Source organism: Callospermophilus lateralis, chromosome 4 (assembly GCF_048772815.1).
Source record: "Callospermophilus lateralis isolate mCalLat2 chromosome 4, mCalLat2.hap1, whole genome shotgun sequence".
NCBI lineage: Eukaryota > Metazoa > Chordata > Mammalia > Rodentia > Sciuridae > Callospermophilus > Callospermophilus lateralis.
The window spans coordinates 2,672,636-2,695,762 of NC_135308.1; the positions used below are offsets into that span (position 1 = coordinate 2,672,636).

Below are 23,127 nucleotides of genomic sequence, written 5' to 3' on the forward strand. Positions count from 1 at the left end.
TGACTTTAGGCACGCTATGCACATATTCATCCTTTTCAAAAGGGCTTTTCAGATTTATTGTGAAAGGTCAATTAGGTGGAGAGTAGAGACACAGGGATGAGGAGGAGGACAGCCACAGCACAGCGAGATGCCCTGAGAGGAGCCTGGCGGGGTGACCTTGGGAAGGACGAGGGAGAACACAAGGATCCAGGGGCAATGGGTCCTTGCTCAGCTGAAGGTGATGGAGGAGAGAAGGTGTGTGGTGCAGGTGGGCTTCCTGGGTCCAGTGACGGCCAGGATCAAGAATGCAGGGTACAGACTGGCCAGCAAGAGGGAGCAGTCTCTCTGGATCTGCAAGCTCCAAGCCTCAGCCAGAATACCCAGAGACAGCCAGGGACTGTGACCATGTGGTCCCGTGCTTGGTCAGTGGTTTAGATCGAAGATCATTGTAAGCAGAGAAAAGGGACCGGAGTGGTGGGATGCAGAGACATTCAAGGTCAAAAGAGGGAACTGTGGGTTACAGAACACCCTAGTAGTCACGTCTGGTAACATTTAGAACTTAGAAGCAGTTCCTTGTGCGTTGCTTTGCCCAGTACCTGCAGGCGTACTGTGGTCTACTGCTCATTACTCCATGTCCTTATTATCAGGGAGATGAGGAACCAGAGGCAGGTGTACAGTCTCTCACGAGCGAACAGCTGGGAATGGGCAAAGCTGAGGCTGAAGCTGGTCCGTGACTCCAAGACTGGCTCTCTTTTCTCCACAGAGAGGAGCCCAGGGGCACAGAGGGAGACTCCACCCCACTGTGAGTTACAAAGGGCTCTTCAAGAGGAGGAAGGGGAGGGGTGGGGAGGATGAGGGGCCAGCCCAGAAGGGGAACCACCTAACACTCCACAGCCCTTAGCTGCTCAACAGGTCACCCAAGCGCCTCCCACAGGGTGTTCTGATGAGAATCAATGGAATGTGTCCTGGAAGGACATTTTGCCACGTGTCACTTTGATTGACTCTTTCTAGCAAAAGAAAGAATTTCACTTCCTTCTGTGAGACAGTGACCCGGGAGAGTCTTCAAAAGGACCCCACTGCCCATTTGCTGATTGGTCTTCTGACCCGTATTGATTTCCACCTGCTTTCCACTGTGCCGAGGGCTGGATCCACTGTCCACGCCAAGGGGCAGTGACAATCACAGAGACCGCTCAGTGTCTCACTAGCCCCTATCAAGTTGGGCACTGTGAAGAGACAGCCACACCGAGTGGCCACTGGGACAGGGGCCGTCACTCCCTGGAAAGATGAACTAATGTCCAGGGGCTTCTAAGGCGTGGCAGGACTTCCTCCTGCCCCCAGTGCACTGATGCACAAGCCAGGACGTCCCTCCCCTGCTGAGGGGTTGGCTTCAAGACAAAGGGACCCAGTCTCACCCTCTCCGGGCCTTGTTCAAGTTTAGTGCCTAAGTTCAGCAATTTTTTTCAAATAGATATGAGAGAAAGGAAAAAAAGCCAAAGAGGGAGAAATAATGTATGAATAATGTAGGGGGTGGGAGAAGGGGAGAGGGAGCTGCCAAAATCATCACTTGGGGTTGGGGATTTGAAGCCCCTTTGCTTGGGAGGTGTGGCACGGAGACCAACTGCTAGGGGACAGCAGTGGATGGCCAAGTGTCAGAGTCTCCAGGAGCTCCGCCCCTCCCCTCCCCTGGCCTCTCACTCAGCCGGGTGAAGGGAGGGACAAGTCCAGTCCACACACAGGTGAGCCAGAGCCACACAGAAGCACCGAGGCTCTGGTGACCTAAGCTGACACTATTCACTGTGTCATTCTTCAGCTTGGTAAAATTCACACTGAAATTTCTACAACATTTTGTCAGAAGGAAAAATCCCCTATCTGTGAGATCTGCCCATGAGCAAGTTGCACACACTATTGCCATCAGTTGTGAAATGTAGGAAGACTGTGTTAACTGCTAAATGGTAAGCAACAGCAAGTCCTTTCAGTGAAATACTTATTTTCTTAAAAAATTTGGATTATCTGAGCTTAGAAAGATGTTCTGTATATACCATTAAGTCAGAAAGAGAGCAGTGACGTAAAGGACTTACGGTGTAGTCTCAGTTTTGCTAAATCGGGATCTGTGGGTGTAAAATCAGGAGACCACCTTTGAACACAAAGCCAACAGTTGCCCCGGGAGTTGGGGTGGCCCCTCGCCATGCCTTTGCTTTATTCTGGGCATAAGAATCCCCCAAGTTGCCCCCCCCACCCCGTTTTAGCAGGAGATCATCTGCAGGATTCGAATGTCCTGCTCATTTGGGCTTTTGATTTATACTTGGTATCTCCCTCCTAGAACGTGATCTGCAACAGGCAGAGATGCCAGCTGTTTCCTCCAGGGAACCTTCTCAGGTATGTAGGAGAGCCTGGGTCCACGCATTGTTGGTGGAGGTTTTGTGTGTGGTTTTGCTACTCATGTACTTATTATTTTTTTTTAAAGAACACTAAAAATGAGAAAAACTAAAAAATAAAAATGTGTGTAAATGCATAAAATAAGTATGTAACATAAACACATATCGTATTAAAAGTCAAATAAAAGGTGACCTCCTTTCACACCTGTGAAACTAACAGGGCTCCAAAGAAAACAGGCTTCTTCCGCCTCACTGTCATGAAGAGCATCCACTGGATGTTCTCCCGGGAGAACTGAACTCCTCCTTCCAGGCATGCTGGGAGCACAGCATCACCCGGATAGCCTTTCACTGAGTCATTTTTATTAAAAATGAAAACATAAAGCTAAAACAGAAAATCCTGTGGCCTCTTCCCCAACAGTGTTACCTGGACACCTGCCCTGCTCTGATTCTATAAATAACCATACGTGGGGCTGGGTGCCTATCCACTGTCATCAAGCAAAAGGTCGCCCCAGCTGTGTGCATCTCCCGGTCATCTTTGCTCTCCCGGGTGCATGCCTGATGGGCCCTTCTAAAAATGCTGTTTCCTCTGTGTGTGTGTGTGTGTGTGTGTGTGTGTGACAGAGAGAGAGAGAGAGAGAGAGAGAGAGAGAGAGAGAGGAGGAGGAAGAGGGAGAGATTGATTCATCACAAGCAAGTCAAAAACATAGGCCCGCTCTCTCTTTTCTTTTTTAGTTCCTAAAAGAGACAATAGAAATAATTGAATTTGGTTCAGAAAGTCAAGAAGAGGCATGTTAGGAGAAAGCAGAGGACATAGGTGCCCCTGTGGCCCAGGAAGGGTGTTTTCAGAGGCCTGAGCAGGAGGCAGCCGGGAGACCCAGCCCGGCTCGTGAGACGATTGCTAAGTGGTGATAATGGGAGGACTTGGGCAATGGGAGGCTGGCAGCCAGGGCTGAGTACACTGGAGAGCTGAAAAGCACAGAGTGACAGTCAACAGCCCAAGATTAGTGATGTCAGCCAAAAGAACTAAGCCCTGTTATGTGCAATGAGCAAAGAACTGGCCGGCATCTCACTCCAACAGCACATAGACAGGAAACCGGCCTTTGTGCCTGGTGTACAGAGAATCAGGAAGGACGGGGGCTCCATGCCCTTCCAGGAGATAGCCACGGGCCTGATCTCTGTGCCTCCATCCGGCGGGGACCCCAGTGGGTACCAGGTCCACTGAAAGGCAGGGTTCCACTTACACTTCAAAATGTCACAAACCTTCAACTTTAAGTTATGAACTTGAATGCAAATGAATGTCCCCTTATACTTATGTGAATGTGTTACTTCAAATTTTGCAACAATCCATTGGACAGTGAGAGGGGCTGATTCTCCCTTCCAAAGGAGGAGCTAGTGGATAGCTGTAGCTTCTCACAAGCATCAGAGCTAACCGATGGTTGTTATTTTACTTTAGATATTAAGAGCTGTTGCTTACAAGGTATAACATAAATGCATAAATTGCTGTGATGAATCACCTACCCTTGAGATGAAATATCTCCCTATTCCACGTTCTCTTCTCTCTAGACATGAGGCCACTGGAATGATTTAGGCTAGCATCACCTTCATTAATGACAGTAAATCCCTGGTTTTCCCACTGACAATCCTGCCGCATTCACATCTGTCCACCCACCTTTGCAGGACGATCTTATAAAACGCACTTTCTAATTGCACCCTTTCTTTGATACAGTACATTTACACCTCATTTTCTTAAAGAGAACATTTAAATTCTTCATTTGCTATGTAGGGTGGGGCCAATTGATCTCTTTCTGAATTGAGCTATTAAAAGGCAGAAGGAGAAGGACAGAAGGAGGAGAATGGAAGAGGGAAAAGGAAGCAGAAGGAAGGCAGGGGACAGGAGAGGACAGCTGAGGGACAGGGAGGGAGGAGACTGTGGTCCTCTCAAAGTGGATACTATCATTCCAAAAGGAAAGGGAACTGACATTGGGACTGAAGAGTAAATGCTGGCCTGAACTCCACTTCAGCTGTGGAGGTGGGAAGGCTCTCACACTGAGGTCCAGCCTCACGGACAGCCTCGGAGGAGGTACGATGGCCTCAGGGTACGATGCTCCCGACTCCATCCTGTCTCCAGCCAGCCCGCCTCCTCCCCTGGGCTGCAAAGGATCTGAGAACACTTTAAAAACCACCTACAACCAGAGAAGTGAAAAACTGTGCTCCATTTGTGTACAATGAATCGAGAGTGTTCTGCTGTCACGTAAACTGATCAGAACAAATCAATAAATTAAAAAAAAAAAAAAAAAAACACCTGCAATGCCTACGTCCCAGCAGCATCTGGGCCTCAAAATTTTGTTTTTGAGTGATATTCCCAAGCCACCTATCTCAGGACAGGTAAAAGGCCTAGCTGTGTCCTTCCTCACTCCCACCTGCTCCTGGAAGACCCCGCTTCCTGCACCGCTGCTCATCTCAGCCTCCCTCCCTCCCCCGTCCCTCCTCTGACCTACCCAGCTCCCGGACGCCTCACCCACTGGGGACCGGATGCCCCTCCTCAGCCTCCCAGTCCCCTCAACACACAGGCGTGCACTAGGCACAGGGATGTTTCCCCGCAGAAGCCAGAGATTTAAACAATGGAAACTCAAGCATCGGGGTTTGTGGGGACCCTGAAGTCCCAGGAGAGTGACGTGGGCAGGTGACAGGGAGGGAGTTGGCACGGAGGGTTGCTGTGTTTCTGGGCATCCATCTACTGAACCTCCTTTAAGCCGATTTTACAGTTTCTGCTCTGTGATGGACAGTGGAACCCCGGGACTCTCATGAAAGCATTTGTGAAGGTTATCCACAGTTGCTGTTCACTATCCTGCCAAAATTTTGAACATTTCCTTAATCAAACTTAATATTGTTACATTGTGTGCATGTACAGATATGTGACAACAAATCCCATCATCATGTTTGATGATAATGCACCCATGAAAACGTGGACAGGGAGAAAAGTTCAAATGCGTTATTCCACTGAGCACAGGCCTCCAGAGCTGGCACGGTTGGTAGGTAGTGTGCCCGTCCTCCTGCGTATTACCCGTGGTGCTTAGCACCAGGTAAATGCTGTCACTTGTTACAGTGTGTTGTTTAGGGAACAGAGACAAGGAAAAGTCTGTATGTGTTTAGCAAAAATACAGTTTTTTAAAAAAATATTTCTGATCTTTAGATGTTCGAAAGGAAGACCGCACAATCCTGAATAGAGAGGGCTGGCCATGCAGGTGTGTGTGTGTGTGTGTGTGGGTGTGTGTGTTTGAGGCCTAAGTCATGGGCACTGTGAACTGAACCACATGCCCCTCTCAATCTAGCTGCTATGTATGCACAGGAGTCCACATAGGGTGTGTGCCTGCATGTACATGCCTACAGAGGCGCTCAGCACAACAGGGCTCCTCCAGGGTACAGTCAGTCTTTCCAATGACTACCCCAGCAGTGAGTCTTCAGGTGCAGACCTTCTCTGTTAGTTCCTATACTTGGTTTATATACATACACACACATATACACAAACATGTATGTGCGTGTGTGTATATATGTGTTTTTTATATATATATATAAAAGTTTCTCAAGTGTTAGATCACAGATTCATCAAGAATGCTATCTAAAAATAGTAGACTATTGAATATATTTACATAAAGTGGTTTTTTAAAGTATCTTATTGCTATATTATTTTTATTGAGTTTCTCTGGTGGTACTATGGCAAAAGCACTTGTAATTGAGTTTAATAAATCTGCTTATCTACTGAATTAAATCTTGAGAGACTTTTTTTTATAGTTTTCTACATAGAACATCCTACATACTAGTTTCTAGGTTTTTAATGATAGATTCTAGTCTTCCTCTCAACTTGACATTCCAAAATATATGTAATGTACATTCCATAGACTCCAAGCTTCCTCCATTGGTTATTTTCTATGAGCAATTTTCTATAAATAACTGGTAAAACCTGAAGGACGGCTCCTGATTATACAAGATCCATCCAGAGTCCGGGCCAGGAGAGTGCGCACCATCAAGAGAGGATTCAGGTCAAATCGCAGACTGTATGAAGTCGCCTCCTCCCGACCCTGGGAGTTTCTGTTTTCTGTTCTGCCTTATTGGTTAAGAGTTTGCATATCTGATGAGGTCAAGCACACACATGGAGGGACAGGGATTCTTCTGGAACTCTCCATGAGTGCTCTGGCAGCAGTCATTGTCTGGAGGCTTTGCGTGACCCCTCCTCTCTCTGCTCCATTGTAACACAACTTCTTCACCCAGTGCTTCTTCCGAAAACGCTTATTTGAAATGTCTCCCAAGGAATCAAATTAAGCCTAATTATACTTAATGGCAATGACTGGTGCTTAATTTGGATGGTAATTCTGCTTAATTGAGATGCCTTCAGGTGTCTAAGTGGTGTTCTAAGAGTGCTGGTGTGCGCGAGGGGATCGATCTGGAATTCTCCGTTCCTTTTCTGAACCTTTCTACAACATAAGTGATGAAGCAGAATGACACAAGTTTCCTGAGGTGTAAGCGAATGATTGAGTTTTCAGAATCAACCGAGCTCACACCTGACCTTTCCGAAATCTCCACAGATGACAGAGAAAGTGAAACTTCCAACACAGACAAGAGAAACAGCCCCAAACTGCATGGAAGCCATCGTCTGCATGTTATAGCTGGGGCAGGTTCAGCAATCAGCCTGGACAAGTCCAAGAGCACACTCTTGTTCTTGACTAACTAGACGCCCCGGGGAGTCTAGGGAAAGAGCAAGAGGAGAGGCTTTGGGGACTTGGGCACAGCAGAGGGACGGTGGACACCTGCTCTCTTCCCGGCATGCTGCTGCTCTGCACGGGCACACCCCACAGGGAGCCATGTACTGACGGTCCCTTCTCCTGGCGTTGGGGTGTTTTTCTCCTCCAGCTCCCGGGGAGCTGCACCCCAGGCCTGGACTCAGCAGGGCCCAAGGAACTCTGCCAGGCACATTGTGGAGGTGTTTCTTCCCTGTGTCGGTACAAGAGGCCGTGTGTCTTCATGGAAAGTGCGTCTGCCTGGGACAAAAGTCTGGAGAGCCTTGGCCACCTTGCTGCCCTGGGTTGAGATGTCGCTGCTGTGCATGGACAGAGAATGGTAATGCCAGGGCCCTGGAGGGGGTTACTGTGCTGTGGGAAGTAACGTGGGCTCTCCTGCTGCTGCCCTTTTGGCTCTTCTGTCCCTCTGACCAGAGCTCCTGTCAGTGTGTTCGATTATTTCCAATATCATCTCATTTTTCCATTTTCTTATATGATTCATCAAAGTGATGGCACACTAGAGAGAGGCGAAGGACGTGGCTCTCCTTGCAGATGGCAGTGAAGTGCTGTGGGTGCCTCTGGAGCTCAGGCTCTGACTTCCTGAACCTTGGTTTCAGGCCACAGGGACCCTGAGCTCCCTTTCAATGAGAATCTCAGTATTTCTGCCTGGATTGGAAAGCAGGAGAGAGTCCTGTGTACACACAGACCTTTAAGGTACTTTAGAGAACATTTATCATCATGCATGTGTAGATGCACCTAGATGCAACTTGAAAATACTGGAAAGGTATTCATGAGATCACCTGAAGATCAGCTCAGAAGCACAGTCTTCTCAGCTCAGGAGTTCTGAGTGTTCCTCTCACAGGAAAAGAGCTGACCTTTGACCGCGTGTACGGCAGGTGGTGCGAGGGCATGCCCTGCAGCTGAGGGCAGACCCTCCCGTCACTGGTCCTTGAAAGGAAAGCAAGGCATGGCTTCCCATGACTCCTCACTGCTCCTGACACCTCGCTCCCTGTCTCTGGTTTCCAGTGTTAACGACACACTGTGACCTCCAGGTTTGCCTCTGGGAGTTGTGTCTGCTTGGATCCACAGCAGGTCCTCACCCGCTGCTGCCGACCACCAAACAGCCCTCCACACAGCACCATGGGTTCTCGAGGAAGGGAGAATGCATTGCTCCAAACTGGGACAACGGTAATACCAGTCAGGGTGCTGCGAGCCCTGGTGCAAGGAGAGTGGGCCTGGGCGAGGCTCCTCCAGGGAAACCGGAGCACAGCTCGCACTCGGAGGGCTCCTCACCCCCCTTCCAGGTTGCTCTTCCTTCCCTTTCCCACGACTCACAGCACCTGCTGGAGAGCGACTCAGGGTGGAGCCGTGTGGGATGACGTAGTGCTGCACCAGAGAACCAGGGCCCCACCTGAGCCTCCTTCTCCCTCACCATCAACTGGGCATCACGTACGTCCTGCTCAGCCTCCATCTCAGACAACTCTGGGATCCTCTCCCTTAGAGCTGCCTCTGAGCCCGCTCCATGTCAACTGTCATGATCCATCACTCAGAGTGTCAGAGCAGATTCGCAGCTGTGCCTCCACCTCTCCTAGAACCTACTGCCACACGTTTTCCTCCTGTGCCAGGAGGGGCCTGTAGGGAGAGCTTATGCAATGGCTGCTGTCATGTGTGTCTTATTGGGGGCTTTCCCCAAAGCAGGGCCTTGTTTGCTTTTGACTGTGATCCTAAAGGACATGCGGGAAGGACCAGGAGAAACCCCACCTGGAGTGGGTGCTGGGCTGTTTCCATGGGCACTGCTCCCTCCTGCTGGGAAGCCTGCAGAGCCCTGTGGACTGCACCTCTGGACTCCCTGCCCCACCACTAGAGGGAGTGTTTGTGCCCCCGTCCTGGCAAAGGGCCTTGGGAGCAGCCTCCTGCTCGGGGTTTGGTCTGTGCCTTGAAGTCAGAGAGGACTCCAGGGGGCTTCGATGGTGGGGGTTTCAGCCCCAGGGCAGGAAGTGCGAGGTTCTGGGGGCAGCTGAGGGTAGCAGTGGTCGCCAGGGATCAGGGTAACGGGGGATGAGCTTAGCACAACATAAGAACACACAGAGACCGCAGGACCTGCTGGGGTGGGTGCCTGGAGCTCCCGAGTGGCCCTCTGACCCACTGCCTTTGTGTGATGGCCTCACGTGATGTTCACAGGGCCACATGGAACATGTGGACGTCAACTAAGCCTGTGACTTACCGTAATGGCACAGTAGCCACCCAGTGCTTCACAATGTCCCAGTCAGATCATTTAGCCCCAGTGGCATACCCATCACAGGGACCCCCAGTGCAGCGCATGTCACCTTCTAGAGCTACTTCAGTACTCCGCCTAGGGCATCCCCAACAAGTTGGACTCACTGGTATGTCTCCCTAAAGCTTCTCCATCTAAGCTTCAGGACCTTTGCTAAATTCTCAAGGTCACATAATTTACCTTGCTAGAGATTGAACAGAATAATGTTTAAATTTAAGTGAATGTAGACATTACTTCAAACAATTATAAACTAGTAACATGATATACTTTTAAAATTCAGTTTTAAATAAAACTCCTTTTTGATAACACCTAAATGCAGTGGCTTGGTAAACGGTTGTCAAATTGTTGACTAACTTTACATCTTTTACGACTGAAAGTTGGCCACGGTAGTGCAGCTACTTAGGCGCGCACGTGGATGTGGTCCTCTTCACAGCCACTTTCCAGAAAAGTCTTCTTATCATATGCTCTTACCATCTATCCCTGAGACTCAGGGAACTCGGCTCCCTTGCCCAAGGCCATGGAGTTACTGAGGGGCAGAGCTGCTTCTAAGGGCTCAGAATGAGGCCTGGAAACAGCAGACCTGGGCAAGAACTTGGGTAAGTTATTGACCTGCATGCGGAGACCCAGTGGGCGACTCAGCCCAGGCGACACATGGCCCCAGAACACTGAGGAACCAACCATCATAAAACCAGGGTCTTTGGCAAGAGCTGTGGCAGCTCTGACCCTCTGTGTTGAAGGAGGAAGCCCACAGCCCTTTTTATTACCGCTGTCATGTCACACAGCAGTGGCCTTGCTGCAGGACAGAAATCAGCAAGGGAAAGAAAAGGCATCCGGAAGACTTCCCCCAGTGCAGTCAGAATGGCTCTGCTCCTGGGCGGGTGCTCGGGGCACCCAGGAGCCCAAGCAGACGACACAGACTGCAAAGATATAGACCCCACCCCGTGAGCCCTGCAGACACAGCCCTGCTGTGAAGGACTGGAGACTCCGCAGCGGAGTGATCTTTCTAAACCTAATATTACTATAAACATAGGCTCTGAACATTGTTTATTTTAGTTTATCTAAAATCCACACTCAGAATGATTTTCTGTCAGTTTTTAAATCAAATCAATATAAAGATGTACCACCTTTGTTTTCCTGTTTCCACTGGTAGGAATCCCAATTGCATTTCAACCAAATTAAAAACAACCCAACTCTAGCAAACACAAGGCGATTCTGAGTGCATTCTCCTGGTGGATTATTCAGATGCAGTAACACAATTGTAGACTGTGTGTGAGACACCCATGAGAACTAACCTTCTCCACCGTCCTCTACTGCCAGGGAGCACACCTGCTACTTAGTGCCACCTAAGGTGAGAAATCACCCAAAGCAAGGCCACCCGTCTGGCTTTTAGGAAAGCACAGAGATCCTAAGGAAAAAGAGCCTGTGGGTTTTCACGTGCTGTAAAAAGTGCTCTCTGCGTGTAGGCACAGGAGGAGAGGCCATCACACTGAGTGGCAGGTGCAGAAACACTGGGCCTGGGTGGAGCCGCCGATGGGACACCCACAGCGGGAAGGGCTGCGACCCCTGAGGGTCTAGCTAGACACCACCAGGAGAGGACAGCGTGACCCTGCTGACTACACTGCTTTCCCCGGGTGTGGGCATTGGACACAAGCAGTGCTGGACTTTCAGTGCCAGTGGCAAAGTAAGGGGGCGTGTGCTTTACACAGTGGCCCGAGCCCGCGCGTCACCTGAGGCAGCACACCCTGGGGCCGCAGCCTCACCTTGTCGGGGTCAGCGGTGGTGATCACCCACACGCAGTGTGCGTTGTCTTCGTACTGAACCGGGTAGTTGGGGGAGGTGATGACGCCACTGGGCCCACGCAGATTCGATCCACAGGTCCTGGCTGGAAAGAGAAACACACGCATTTGACGGTGTGACAGATATCATATTCATATGAGACTTCAATCAACTTCTAAGGGACATGAACTAAAGTTGGCAGGTGGATTCTGCTCAGCCTGCGGGTTCCTGGTTAGTGTCCCAACGTGCACTAGGAAACATTCGTATTGGATTTGCAAAGGCTCACAGGATGACCTCACGGTGACAGCACCATAGAAAACGTCAGTGTCAGTCAGTCGACTTCAAATCCCAGTCTGGCTCGAACACACCAGATATATGTACACACTCGGCCTAGCTCCCAGGAGGCCACACGGCCAGAGAGACTCAAGGACACATGGCACTGGAGTCTCAGGGCCAGGGCCCCTAACCATACAGATGTCACCAACAAGTGAACCAGAAGCAGCAGTCCCCGCCCCTTGGCCCAGCAGTCTCTGCCCATTGGCCGCCTGCTTTGAAGCTGGACTCCCACTTGACTTATTAAAACTGGTTCCCAGAATTTCAAGACACTTGATCTACCATTTGGAGGGGAATTATGACTTCCAGTGGTTCTACTTTGAGTGAGTTGTTGGAAATACGCGTGGAGCAGCAGCACAGCTCTATGTTTCCTAGTAGCACAGGGTCCGGCTCCTCCTCAGACCTTCAGCTGTGAGTGTTGGAAATGAATCTACAGAATTTTTTTTTTCTTTTTGTTTCTTCTTAGCAACTTATCTTCATCCTTGAAATGCATCTCAATAGCAGATTATTCTTGTCTTAATCCACATTTCTTAGGAAGCTACCAAAGGAAATATCTAAAATGAAGTGTAAGGGCACACTCAGGGCAAATATAATTGTCAATTTTGTTCATTAAAGCTTTGCATTTAAAGCCGTTCCTGGCATTTGAGGGTTTCCTCTATAAATACTCGTTGTGTCTCTTGAACAGGTAAAGCCTCTTTAAGTCACATGATCTACCTATAATTACTTAATTGTAAGCCCTAATTTTTGAGAACTTTAGCTAGCACCTCAGTCACTGTGCTTCATCTCCATCCTTATCATCTGCTTCTCCGCCACCTGAATGTCACCTCCCCTCATGCCACCAGGGGTGATTCCTGAATCACTGCTTTCTTGCAGCATGGCGGTACCAGTAGTGACAATTCTCAGTCTTCCCACCGACAACTACTCAAAGCTCAATCGCGCCTGTGTAGAGTCTTTATCCTGCATAGTCACGTGGCCTGAGTGGCCATGATTTCTCCCAGTTGCCGTCCACAGGCCGCGGTGCAGAGCAGTAGGGTCTTGGATCCCTGCAGCCCTGGCAGTTACCCAGGGATTCTGCCTGTTCCTGGTTCGGAGGCAGGAAGTGTTGCATTAAAGTCTCTGGATTTGGGAGTGGGAGAACACAGCCTGCCCACAATTCTTTCTTTGTCACAATCCATATCTTCTTCCTCCTCCATCTGCTGCAAGATTTTAAGATTTCTTTTCAGGGCAACTATATGCTAGTGTTTTAAAATTCAACATTTAAGAATTAAAAGAGCTTGAGAGAAGAAAAGCCAAGCCTTGGAGGCCCGACCGAGAGCCGTACGGTCTGGACTCAGTGATGAGCATGTGGAGGTGGAGAGCACTTGGGGACTGTGGATCAGAGAGCCCGCTGTCCTTCCCTGGGCCACGCTTGGGGCAGCAGTTGGGAGAAGCCCACTGCAAGGCAGGGAGCAGGAACGGAGGTGGGGAATCGGGGTCACCCCAGGCCCGCTACGGAGGGGCAGAGCGGACATCCGTCTAGCCACACAGGGCACTGTGCTGCTGCAGCTGTCTGTGCTGCGCTCAGGGATGAACCCAGAGGACACGGGGCCATGAACCCACGGGGACAGCTCCGAGTCTGCACGCGGCTGGCCCCTGAGACGCGTCCCCCGGCCTCTCCCCTCCGTGCCAGCCTCTACTGGCTTCTCGCTTCGTGCCAAAGGTGGACTGTGTAGCTCCTCCTTGGGGCAGAGCTCAGAGAAACCTGTCCTGAGAGGGACTGGTCACTTGTTTGGCATCTGTGGAGGGAGGGACCTCTACCATTGCCTCTGTACTAACCCGGCGTGCAAACAGCCAACACAGGGTTAAGGAAGCACAGGAGTAATTGCACCAGCACCAGGAAAGCTTCACAGTGAGCTCTGTGCACACCTTCCCGTCACTGAAGTGTGAGGCACACGTTTGCATGTGAGAGACTAATGTCACTGTCACCCTTGCGAAGGCCTCGCCCCTTGTCAAGATCTTCTATGAAATATAGCACCTAATGTAGACTCATGCCCACTTACACGCATGATAAATGTCCTTGGATAACAGCCATGACCTGATGCATGATTGATGTTACTCTCTTGACAGTTTTCTACACTTGTAAACTCAAGTTTCACTCATGTCTTATACGTATTCCGAGTAGAGCTAGAATTCACAAAACGGTACGTTGGTAATGCTATACGTCATGAGGGAAAGAGGAAGAATGAATCAATTTTCAATGCCAATGTATGCCATTTGTCCATTTAATCAATGAATAAGTATTAAGTACAAAATTCATTTCTTTCACATGATTTATCTAACACAAATAAATTACAGATTCACTTAAGTACAGTTCCAGAAAATCTTTTCTCTTCTGTAGTAACTGCTCAATTAAATTAATTGAAGGAAAGAATATTCTTATCAACTAAATTTAAATTATTCGGATAGAGGAGTCACATTAGAAACTTTCTCTCATGCAATTTCATAAGTATATTGACTAGTTCATTTCTTATATGTTTTAGAGGAAATAATTACTGTTGATCATATATTTTCTGTCTACTCCAGATTGTCAACCCAAACAGAGGACGGTGGGGCACAGTGGTCAGGAGCCTCTTCTCTCTGTCCCTGAGTTCCAGGCCTGGCTTAGGTCCTCTCCTAGTTATTTAGCTTAGGCCTGTCAGAGTGTTCAGCCAGTAACAGGCATCACACCTACTGCTGTCTCGGGGCTGCGTGAAGGTGCATGGGGCACCTGGCCTGGCCAGCCACACCTCAAAGCTCATGCTGAAGTCCACGAGGAAGGAAGTGACAGTGAGTCGCCTCCAGGAGGCTGCAGACAGGGAAGAGCCACACTCCTGGCCTCGATGGAGAAGTTGGCAAATGCAGTCACCAACAGGTTACCTCAGGAGGAAACAGAGCTTTGAGGAAAGGCAGAGGCCAGCAGGGAGCCTGGGAAGGGCTGGCCTGAGGACAGTGGCTATGGAAAGGGCCTGCAGGAGTGGACTCTGATGAAGGCTCAGGCCGGGCCAGGGGATATGCAGGGTAATGCCCCAAGGCCCGAGCCTGGCTCCCGAGCTCGCTCTGGGAGGTCACTGACACCAGCTCAGGGCTCACTCTCAGCTTCTCTAGGTCAGTGGGATAAGGCAGCAGCATAAAAATACAAAAATGCAGTGTTGTTAGTATCAGTGGGAAATAATATGGGCAAAAGCACTACCTGGCCATCAGATAAAAAGCAAAAATCTGGAAGTAATAACAGAAATTTTCTAAATTCACTAGGATTTTAAAAAGTTCATTGTGTCTATTTCTTTAACTCTGTGAGAGCGTAGCTACCTAATCAGATGATCAGTATATAAAGTATGATTCTAAAACCGATGCTAAGCCTGTAATCTGGTAGAAGGGGTCATCTTTCAGGTGTAAATAATCGTTTCATTATCATTGAAAGGTCGTTTCTGCATGGACGATTTCTTGGCCCCTGACATGTGACTAGGTTCAGAGTGATTCTGAGCTAGCCCGCCCCAACCTGGAATCCCAAGTTAATAATAACTTAGTTCCGCATTCCCTGCCGGCTCCAATTAGCTTTGGGTAACTATGGTTACAATTGAAAGTGACATCTCACTTGTCTTCTGTGCCCTTTCAACTCAGAGAGCAGCTCAAAATATTAGCTTCTCAGACGAAGGTGCCTTAGCACAAAAGAAAGTTCTTGACACAAATCTCCCCACACACCAGTAAGTGAACCACCACCCGAACGTTCTACTCAGGGAACAGGAGAACATCCTCTTTGTTTCTATTTGTTTGCTTAATTTAAAAATCTACCAGTTAAAGATACTTACATAGTTTTAAGCAGCTCATAATGTTTTACCCTGTAAAAATCATAGTAGTGCGCATCATTTCAGGTGGATTCACTTGCATAATTACTAAGCCACGTCAATATTTCTCTGTTTGGTAACAGGAAGAAAGATAACACACTCCCACCCTGGAAGCTAATGTGGGCACTGGCTAACCACACCAGTTTCCAGATGCGGGGAACGCTTCCGACCCACTGCAGTTTGTCCAACACTCCCACCGGTTTTCCTTCTGGGGAGAAGGCCCGACAATCACTTAAGGAGTTGGGGGCCCTTCAGGAGCAGGGAAGCCTGGAGAACAGGGCACTGAGGCATGGACCTGCAAGGTCCTCCTGGTCTCAGCACAGTGTCCTCAACGTTCAGAGCAGAGGGCTTGCCATCTGGTGGACAGCTGACTGGACTACAAGGCCACAAGGTGGGACATGAGGTCCCCTTTGATGGCTCAGAATGAGTCAGGCAAATCCAAACCATGATGGTCCATTTACCCCGATGGTCATTCTTACATTCCATTTATCATGGCAGCAGCACAGAGTGGGAAATGTCCTGGAAAACCTGGAAACTACCAGGAGCTAAGGAAATGTCCCCACAGTCTGGTTTGAGTCGTGACCGAAAACGAAGTTTCACTGTCTCCTCTTTCCCACAGTTCACAGGGCTGCGGCTTCTTCAGATTCGGTCCCACAGGTCCACTCCCAAACACTCTCTTCAGCTCCTTCTGACGGAGGAGTCCGGCACAGGAGCCGGTGAGATGCTGGGTAAAGGAGGCACTGAGACATCCTCAAGGTTCCTAAAGTTGCCAAACTGAAACATTCTGAGATCTGATTGAGGAAAGTGCTGGGCTGCGGGGAGCCACTAGGACACAGCGAGGCTCACTGAGAACTGAGAACGTACCCCTGCACACCACAGGTGGTGGCACCTCTCCTCAGGCACAAGGGAAACCGGGAAACCGGGACAGCAGGCTCAGCCAGATTTCCAGAGGCACGCCTGCTGTGTGGTCATGGTGGCCGCCTGTGGCTACTGAGCAGGTGGGGAGGGGCTGGCCCGAGGCGAGCCTGCTGTGAGTATGAAAGGCACGTGGATCTCCACAGCTTCAGATGACAAAAACACCCATGAGACATCTCATTGTGATCTTGTGTTGGCAGGTCAAAAGGAGAATACTGTGCATGTCGGAGTCAAATACAATGTTTTCAAAATCAATTTTGCCTGTTTCTTTTTGTTTTTGAAATCTGGCTGTGAAATGTCTTGAAGTTATGCAAGTGATTTGAGCTGGGCACGTGGAGGGAAGCGGGCATGGTGTTTATTCAGCAGCCTTCTCCAGGTCGGACAGCTGGCAGCCCCACCACGGGGCCTTCAGCCTCAGGTAGGACCAACCGTGGTGGGTGGATGTCCTAGTGGGCGGGCTGACACTCCAGGCAGAGGCCTGAAAGCTGGGGTTGGAGCTCCCAGAGTCCTGGAGTGCAGAGTGGCCAAGGAGAGGACATTTGGCCCAGCGGTGTGACAGCTCTAGTGTGGGGCCAGCTGGCCAGGGCTAACCACATCCCCAGTTCTCTTGTCATGGTCTCGATCAAGTGGGCCGCTGACGCTGTTCTCTCCTGAGACTAGGGACTGAGGTGCCCAAGAAGTTGAGGAACACTTTCCTCTGGAACCTCAGCAGGGGACCAAGAGAGAGAGAAGGTGGACTCCAGGCCTTCGCAACAACACAAACGGAGCAGGAGGCCATGATGTCCAACAGGCCAGGCCCAGAAAGCCAGGGACTGCATGCTGTCGCCCATACGCAGAATCTAAAACCAGCTGTTCTCACAGTAGGAGGGAAAGGGGGCCTTCACATGTATCAGAATATTATGTAATGCCTTATAAAATCATACAAATTTTGTGCCAATTGAATAAATAAATCGAATGCAAAAAATACCTACTGATGAATGACAATGTTTTCCAGAATATGAACCGATTTAAAAGGAGATTTTATATTTGAATTCAAAAAGGCACTATGCCTACACTTTTTAATTTAGTTGTGATAAGAAATGTGTTTTAATTGTGTTTGTCATAGATATTGTATTAAAAAGTCAGAAATTAAAGTAGGCCAAGAACCATGTGGCTTTGTCTTTTTTTTAAAAAAAGGGCATTTCAAAGTATTGCTGTGTCTTTCCTCTACTTGAGGCCAGGAAAGCAGGGGGTCTGAGCACACCCTCGTGGAACTGTTCCCACATAGCAGGTCGCTAGTCCAGAACCTCAGAGTGGTGACTCCACTGCAGCTGAAGACTGCCGGGTGATGATCAGCCAGCATCCAGTCGGGGCCACAGGAGGGGCCGTTGGCTGGGAGGGGAGGGCTGGAGGGATGCAGCCAAGGACCCCGCCAGCAGAGAAGCAAGCCAAGCACACCACAGGACAACCAGCCGGAAGAAGGGGCTTCCCTCCTGTCCCGCGATCAACTAGGACCCGGACAGCATAAGAACAGAGTCAAAAACACTCCCTGGGTGTGGAGAAAAGGAGCCCCCGCTCCCCCTCACACCACCACTAGGGAAAACGCGGAGCTCCTCAGGACAGTAAATCAGTAGATCCCGCTATGGTCCAGGACCCCAGGGAGGGATGCACACCCAAAGGGGATGAAACCAGGGCGTAAAGGGACACTTCTAAGTTCACTGCACACTATTCACAACAGCCTAGAAGTGGAAACAGCCTAAATGACCATCAGTGGAGGAAGGAGCAGAGAAAACGTGGTCTACGTACACCACAGAGCACTACTCAGCCACAGAAATAATGCAGTGCTGTATGTGCTACAACCTGGATGAAACTGGACGTCCTGAGGTCAAGCGAAGCCAGGCAGGCCCAGAAGGAGGGACTGCAGGTCTCACCTGTAATAGGTGGTGAAACAACAGGTCTCAGGGAGGTGGTAGAACAGTGGGGAGGAGAGGCCAGGAGGGTCGGCCAGTGGGCACCGCGTTGGTGTCAGACAGGGGAAGTTCTGCAGGCCAGGGGGCAAGGGTCGACTGCAGGGAATGATGATTTACTTTGCATTCCTAAGAGCTGGAAAAAAGGGGTTTGAATGTTCACCTCATTAAGAAACCATAAAGGTTTAAGGAGACAGACAAGTATATGCCTGATTTAAAATTTAAACAATGTATCCATGTACTGAAATGCTACACTATATCCCATAAATACATGCAGTTTATGTTTTCATGTATCAGTTAAAAATATATCTAAATTTTAAAAAGACTCCTCCTCAGTCTCTCTGTAAGAGTAAGCCGTGGGTGGAGGCTGGCAGGACTCCAGCCAGTGGAACAGGTCCTCCCACGAAGGGACAGGCCAGGGGCACCTGAGGCCAGGGCAGCCAGGAGCTTAGGGAGGGTATTGGGAAATGGCTGAGTTACGTTGGGCTTCGGCACAAATAAAGGAGATGGCATGGATCAGCAAATAAAAATAAAATAGAATATGGACAAGAATCTTCTGTGCATTACTCCTCCCTACCAATTTAAAAGTAACAAATATTTAAAAACACACACATTTACTATTTGTGTAATATGGAATTTTAAAATAAAGAGGAACATTTCCATTAGACAAGAGCAAGACACTATTAAGAGCAAAGGGCCGTTTTCTCATGGGGAAGTCTGACTCCTGGGATCTACCACTTATTCATACCTGATGACCTTGTGCATGGCCACCACTCAGGGGAACATGAATTTGGTATGGTGTCTTTGAAAGCTTAACAATCTTGCTTTAATAGTGGGAAGTACACAAAGTAGTCTAATGACAAAATCCTAAAGGCACAGGCTTGCATGTTTTCTTGCTCAGAGACAGGAGCTTCTCTGTGAAGCAGCCCGGGAGCCCTGGCCCACCTGCCACAGGAGGGTCATGGCCAGTGCTAACCCTCTCCCAGGCACAGCAGTATGTGGTCTAGGAGGGTGAGGACACAGCGAGCACTGCCATGAAGGTGGAGCCCACAGGAGGGTGGAGATGTGTCTGCAGCCATTTCACTTCAAGGAGGAAGCCAGCGCTGTGCACTGTTCAGGACACCTTCTACCACTCCTCTTAAACAGCTACCAGGAGGGATGATATATTCCTACACATGAAACTTTCCTCCTTATTCCGTGGTCTACATAGTACTTGTACAAAATAAGAACCATTGTTTGGACAAATTATCTTATGAACAAAATGCAAAAAGAAAGCCCCCAAACCCAGGTTTCTTTTAATTTTACTATTATTTTCCAAAGCAATGTTCTGCCTTCTGGTTTTGGTATGCTCTCTAGAATTCCAGTAGTATTCAAATAAATACTTCCAAGAAGTGAGATTAACACCTTAGTTTCTCCTGATTTCCTGTGTTCTCTTTCAAGATGCTGTTGCTGATGCATACCTTGCCCTGTCAACTAGGTGAGAGATTAGCTTAAGACAGGTTTTAACAAAGCGATGAAGTGAGATCATGGTAATGACACCCTTTCTCACATCACTAAGGAATTCAGTCTCACAGCAACAGAAAGCTGAAGAATCTATGTTTCTTTGCAGGTTGTACTAGAAACTCTCTAAAGGACCTGGCTTGTGACACAGAGTCACACAGAAGCCCACTCTGTGCACATACAGGAGGGCGGCAAGCTGAGTGTGAGAGACGTGAGTGCTTTGATCTGCCGCCTTCCCTCCTGGGGCACAGAGACGCTACAGCGCAGGTGCTCGCCTCCTAACAAGCACCCAGAGAATATACGCTTCGGCCCAGGGTGAAGAAAACGCGCATCCCGATCACATTCTCTCCATCTACAGACAGTGCTTTGCACTTACATCTCATTGTAAGTGTAACATGTATTCAGAAAAACGTGACCCCAAGGAAGGCGTGCTTCTGGCCACGCCTGCACTTGCCTTACCTCTGCAGATGGGCCGGTGGTCGCTCCACGCCGCCAATGTCTCTGTGACCCTCTGGCAGGTGATGCCTTTGGATCCCTGGAGCACATAATTGTCCTCACAGGAGAACTGCACGTTTGCACCAACCCTGGACAGTTACAAAACAAAAAACAATCAAAATTATTCACAGAAAACTCCTCTGAAAACAATCACCAGGCAGCTGCGGCATGGTGACTCGGCTAGAAGAGATGGAGCCATATGGTCTGCAGGCCACATGCGCAGAGGCCGCCCTGTGACTCAGACACCTTACAGAACCACAGGCCAGGCGCCCACACAGTTCTGCCGCCTTCAGAGCTAACAAACCCAAGGGCCTCAACCTGTCACTTGTAAGTACAGAAAGAGCCCAGGCGACCTCAGGGTCCTGCAGCTTACACAAGGGAGCGTATGTGAAGGAACACTGTTTCCCAGAAACAAAACAAAGCCTGCCACCCCTCCAGAGGTCTCTTCAAGAGCAAGTCTCAGGAGGTCCCAATGAAGGATCCACCTCAGCCAAGGATCCAGACTCCCATCGCACATGTTAAACACGTTCAAATGGAGGCCAGTGTCAGTGTGTTTCAAAAATATATCTTACAGGAAAAGAGCCATTTATTTAGAAGACAGCAATCCATCCAGCCTAGAGTTGGATGGAAAATGGCTTTGGCTCCAGAGAAGCCTCTGCAAATATGAAGCCTGAGGGCTGGATTACTAGCAAAGCATCCTTGCAGAGTAACAAGAGAGACCCAGGCCAGATCTGAACACGCGCATTACACGACTTCTCAGCCGCCGTTGGGCACTGATAGGGGAGGGGTCTTGTTTCACTATCTGACAAGCCTATTGTTACGGTCAGGAGCTCTGCTGTGTCTTCTGACTGGGAAACTGTGGGGTGGAGGTCGAGAAGAAGGGGGGAGGCTGTGGGGGCCGGAGCTGCATAGCCTTCCCTGTAGGTGAATGAAACCAGTAATAAAAGATAAGGGGGAAAGAAACAGACAGGAAATCCTCATGCACCACATCACACTGGGTGTCAACTGAGCAAGAGGGTGGAGACTCTTGCATCCAGGCAACCCTCTTCCTGGGGTAGACACAGGTATACAGCACATCACCAAGCCAGGTCAAACCAGTTTGGAACATTCTAGGTTAAACAAAATTGAGCATCTTCCTTTTCCAGAAGCACTTCTCAGCTTAATAAAATTTATTATGCAAAATGGGGAGGTTCACAGCACACAGGGCTTTTCAGACTTCCTTCTTTCCAGGAAGCCCACTATTCACCAAAGTCAAGAGCCACTGAAGTTCTGTGGAAGCAACTTTCATAAGAAACACATAACAGGTACAAATTTGTATTATTTCGAAGGTAAAAAGTATAAAACACAAGCAATGCTTAGTTTCATTGCCAGTCACAAGAGGTATTTAAGACAGTTATCTGGAGACTTTGTTCTCCATAATTCCCCCCACTGACCTTCCTTTGAACCTCTGAACCACATGGAGTAAATAAAATAAATCTAAGAATTTTGTTTTAAAAACAATTTCCTTCTTTGGGCTCCAATCTCTATTTCTTTCTATTTACTTAAATTTTGGTTTCCACATTTTCATCATCTTTTCAGTACAATGTTATTGAATATCTACTATGCCTCAGCCTGTCCTAGGCCCTGTATATGCAGAAATGAGTAAGACCACCTGTTGAGCGCCACAGCCGAAAGGGGCCCCAGCAAACTTCCAGCTGCCAGCTGATGATTGGCTCACAGCAGCCTCAGCAAACTTCTAGCTGCCAACTGATTGGCTCCTCTGCGGTGATGCTCATTGGGCTATTTCTCTGCCCTTTCAGACCACGGAGCTGTTCATTGGGGAACTTTTTTTGGCTCCGCCCACGTGACCCAGCCAATCGGCCTCAAGAGCAGGAGGAGTGGGGGAGGTGGAGAGGCTTGTGGGAAGCCGGTGGTGGCAGTTGGGCTCTGAGGGTTTTCCTGAAGAGCTGTGTGATGTGGTGTGTGTGTTCTAAAAATAAAGTTCATTTCTTTTGATAAGTGGCTCCTGAATTGTGCCCAGCCAGACTGCGGCAACCGCCAAGCCCAATCTCGTGGAGACAGAGACCTGTCCAGGGAGGAAGGAACAATAACAATGAATAAGCATTAAGAAATGGAGGTGTCATGGGGCTGTGAAGGACGTGGACCAGAGGGGTCAACATCGAGGGCAGGAAGCTGGGCCTGGAGGGTGGGTTGGCAGCTCTGATGAGCCTCCTAGACGGAGCTGCTGGCCTCTAATGCTCTCCTTCAAGGGTGGTTAAGTGCGGGGTGGGGGGCAGTTATGGCTCTACTGGGCAGCTGCTGCGGGTCCAGCAAGCTGTCCACCCTCGCTAGCCTTGGGCAGCACCTGCTCCAGCAGCGCTGCTCCCTTCCTCATGCACTCAGTGGGCGTCCATGGTCTTTTCAGATCATTCACCGAACTGCATCTGGACATCAGAAAATGCAAATCAAAAGTGCAGTGAGATGTCCCCTCACCTCGCAGAATGGTCATCATCAAAGAGACAGGAGACAGGTGTCAAGTGTCGGTGAGAGGTGGATGCGGGGAGCCCCTGTGTACTGTGGCAGGAGGCGGCCAATGCAGTGTGGGGGAAAGCCTGGAGCTTCTCAGAGGACGAAGGACAGCGTTGCCCTGGGTCCACCACCCCTGCAGGGCTCATGTGCCACAGAGGAGAACCCCGCGTATGAAGACGGCGGCTTTCCCGGGTTCACTGCAGATCACGGCCAGGTGCAGGGTTAACCTCAGGGTGCACCCAAGACCCACAGAAGAGGAAAGTGCCCTGCACATTCCCATGGGACACAGCTCCGTGCCAAGCCAGAGGGCCTCCTGTCCTCTGCAACAGTGTGGGTGAACTGGAGGATCTCCCTGGAGGCACAGAAAGGCAAGCACTGCGTGACTCACAC

The 23,127-nt window shown here is 49.5% G+C and overlaps 1 protein-coding gene across 1 annotated transcript in view; it reads right to left on the reverse strand.

Annotated features, from left to right (window-relative positions):
* Csmd1 (CUB and Sushi multiple domains 1) overlaps positions 1-23,127 on the reverse strand; it is a 1,328,246-nt gene that overhangs the window by 447,922 nt on the left and 857,197 nt on the right. Inside the window, exons 9-10 of the mRNA XM_077109222.1 lie at positions 20,194-20,318; positions 11,165-11,286 (exon numbers count right to left, since the gene is read on the reverse strand). Coding sequence (XP_076965337.1) covers positions 11,165-11,286; positions 20,194-20,318 — 247 coding nt within the window. The remainder of the gene's footprint in view (positions 1-11,164; positions 11,287-20,193; positions 20,319-23,127) is intronic.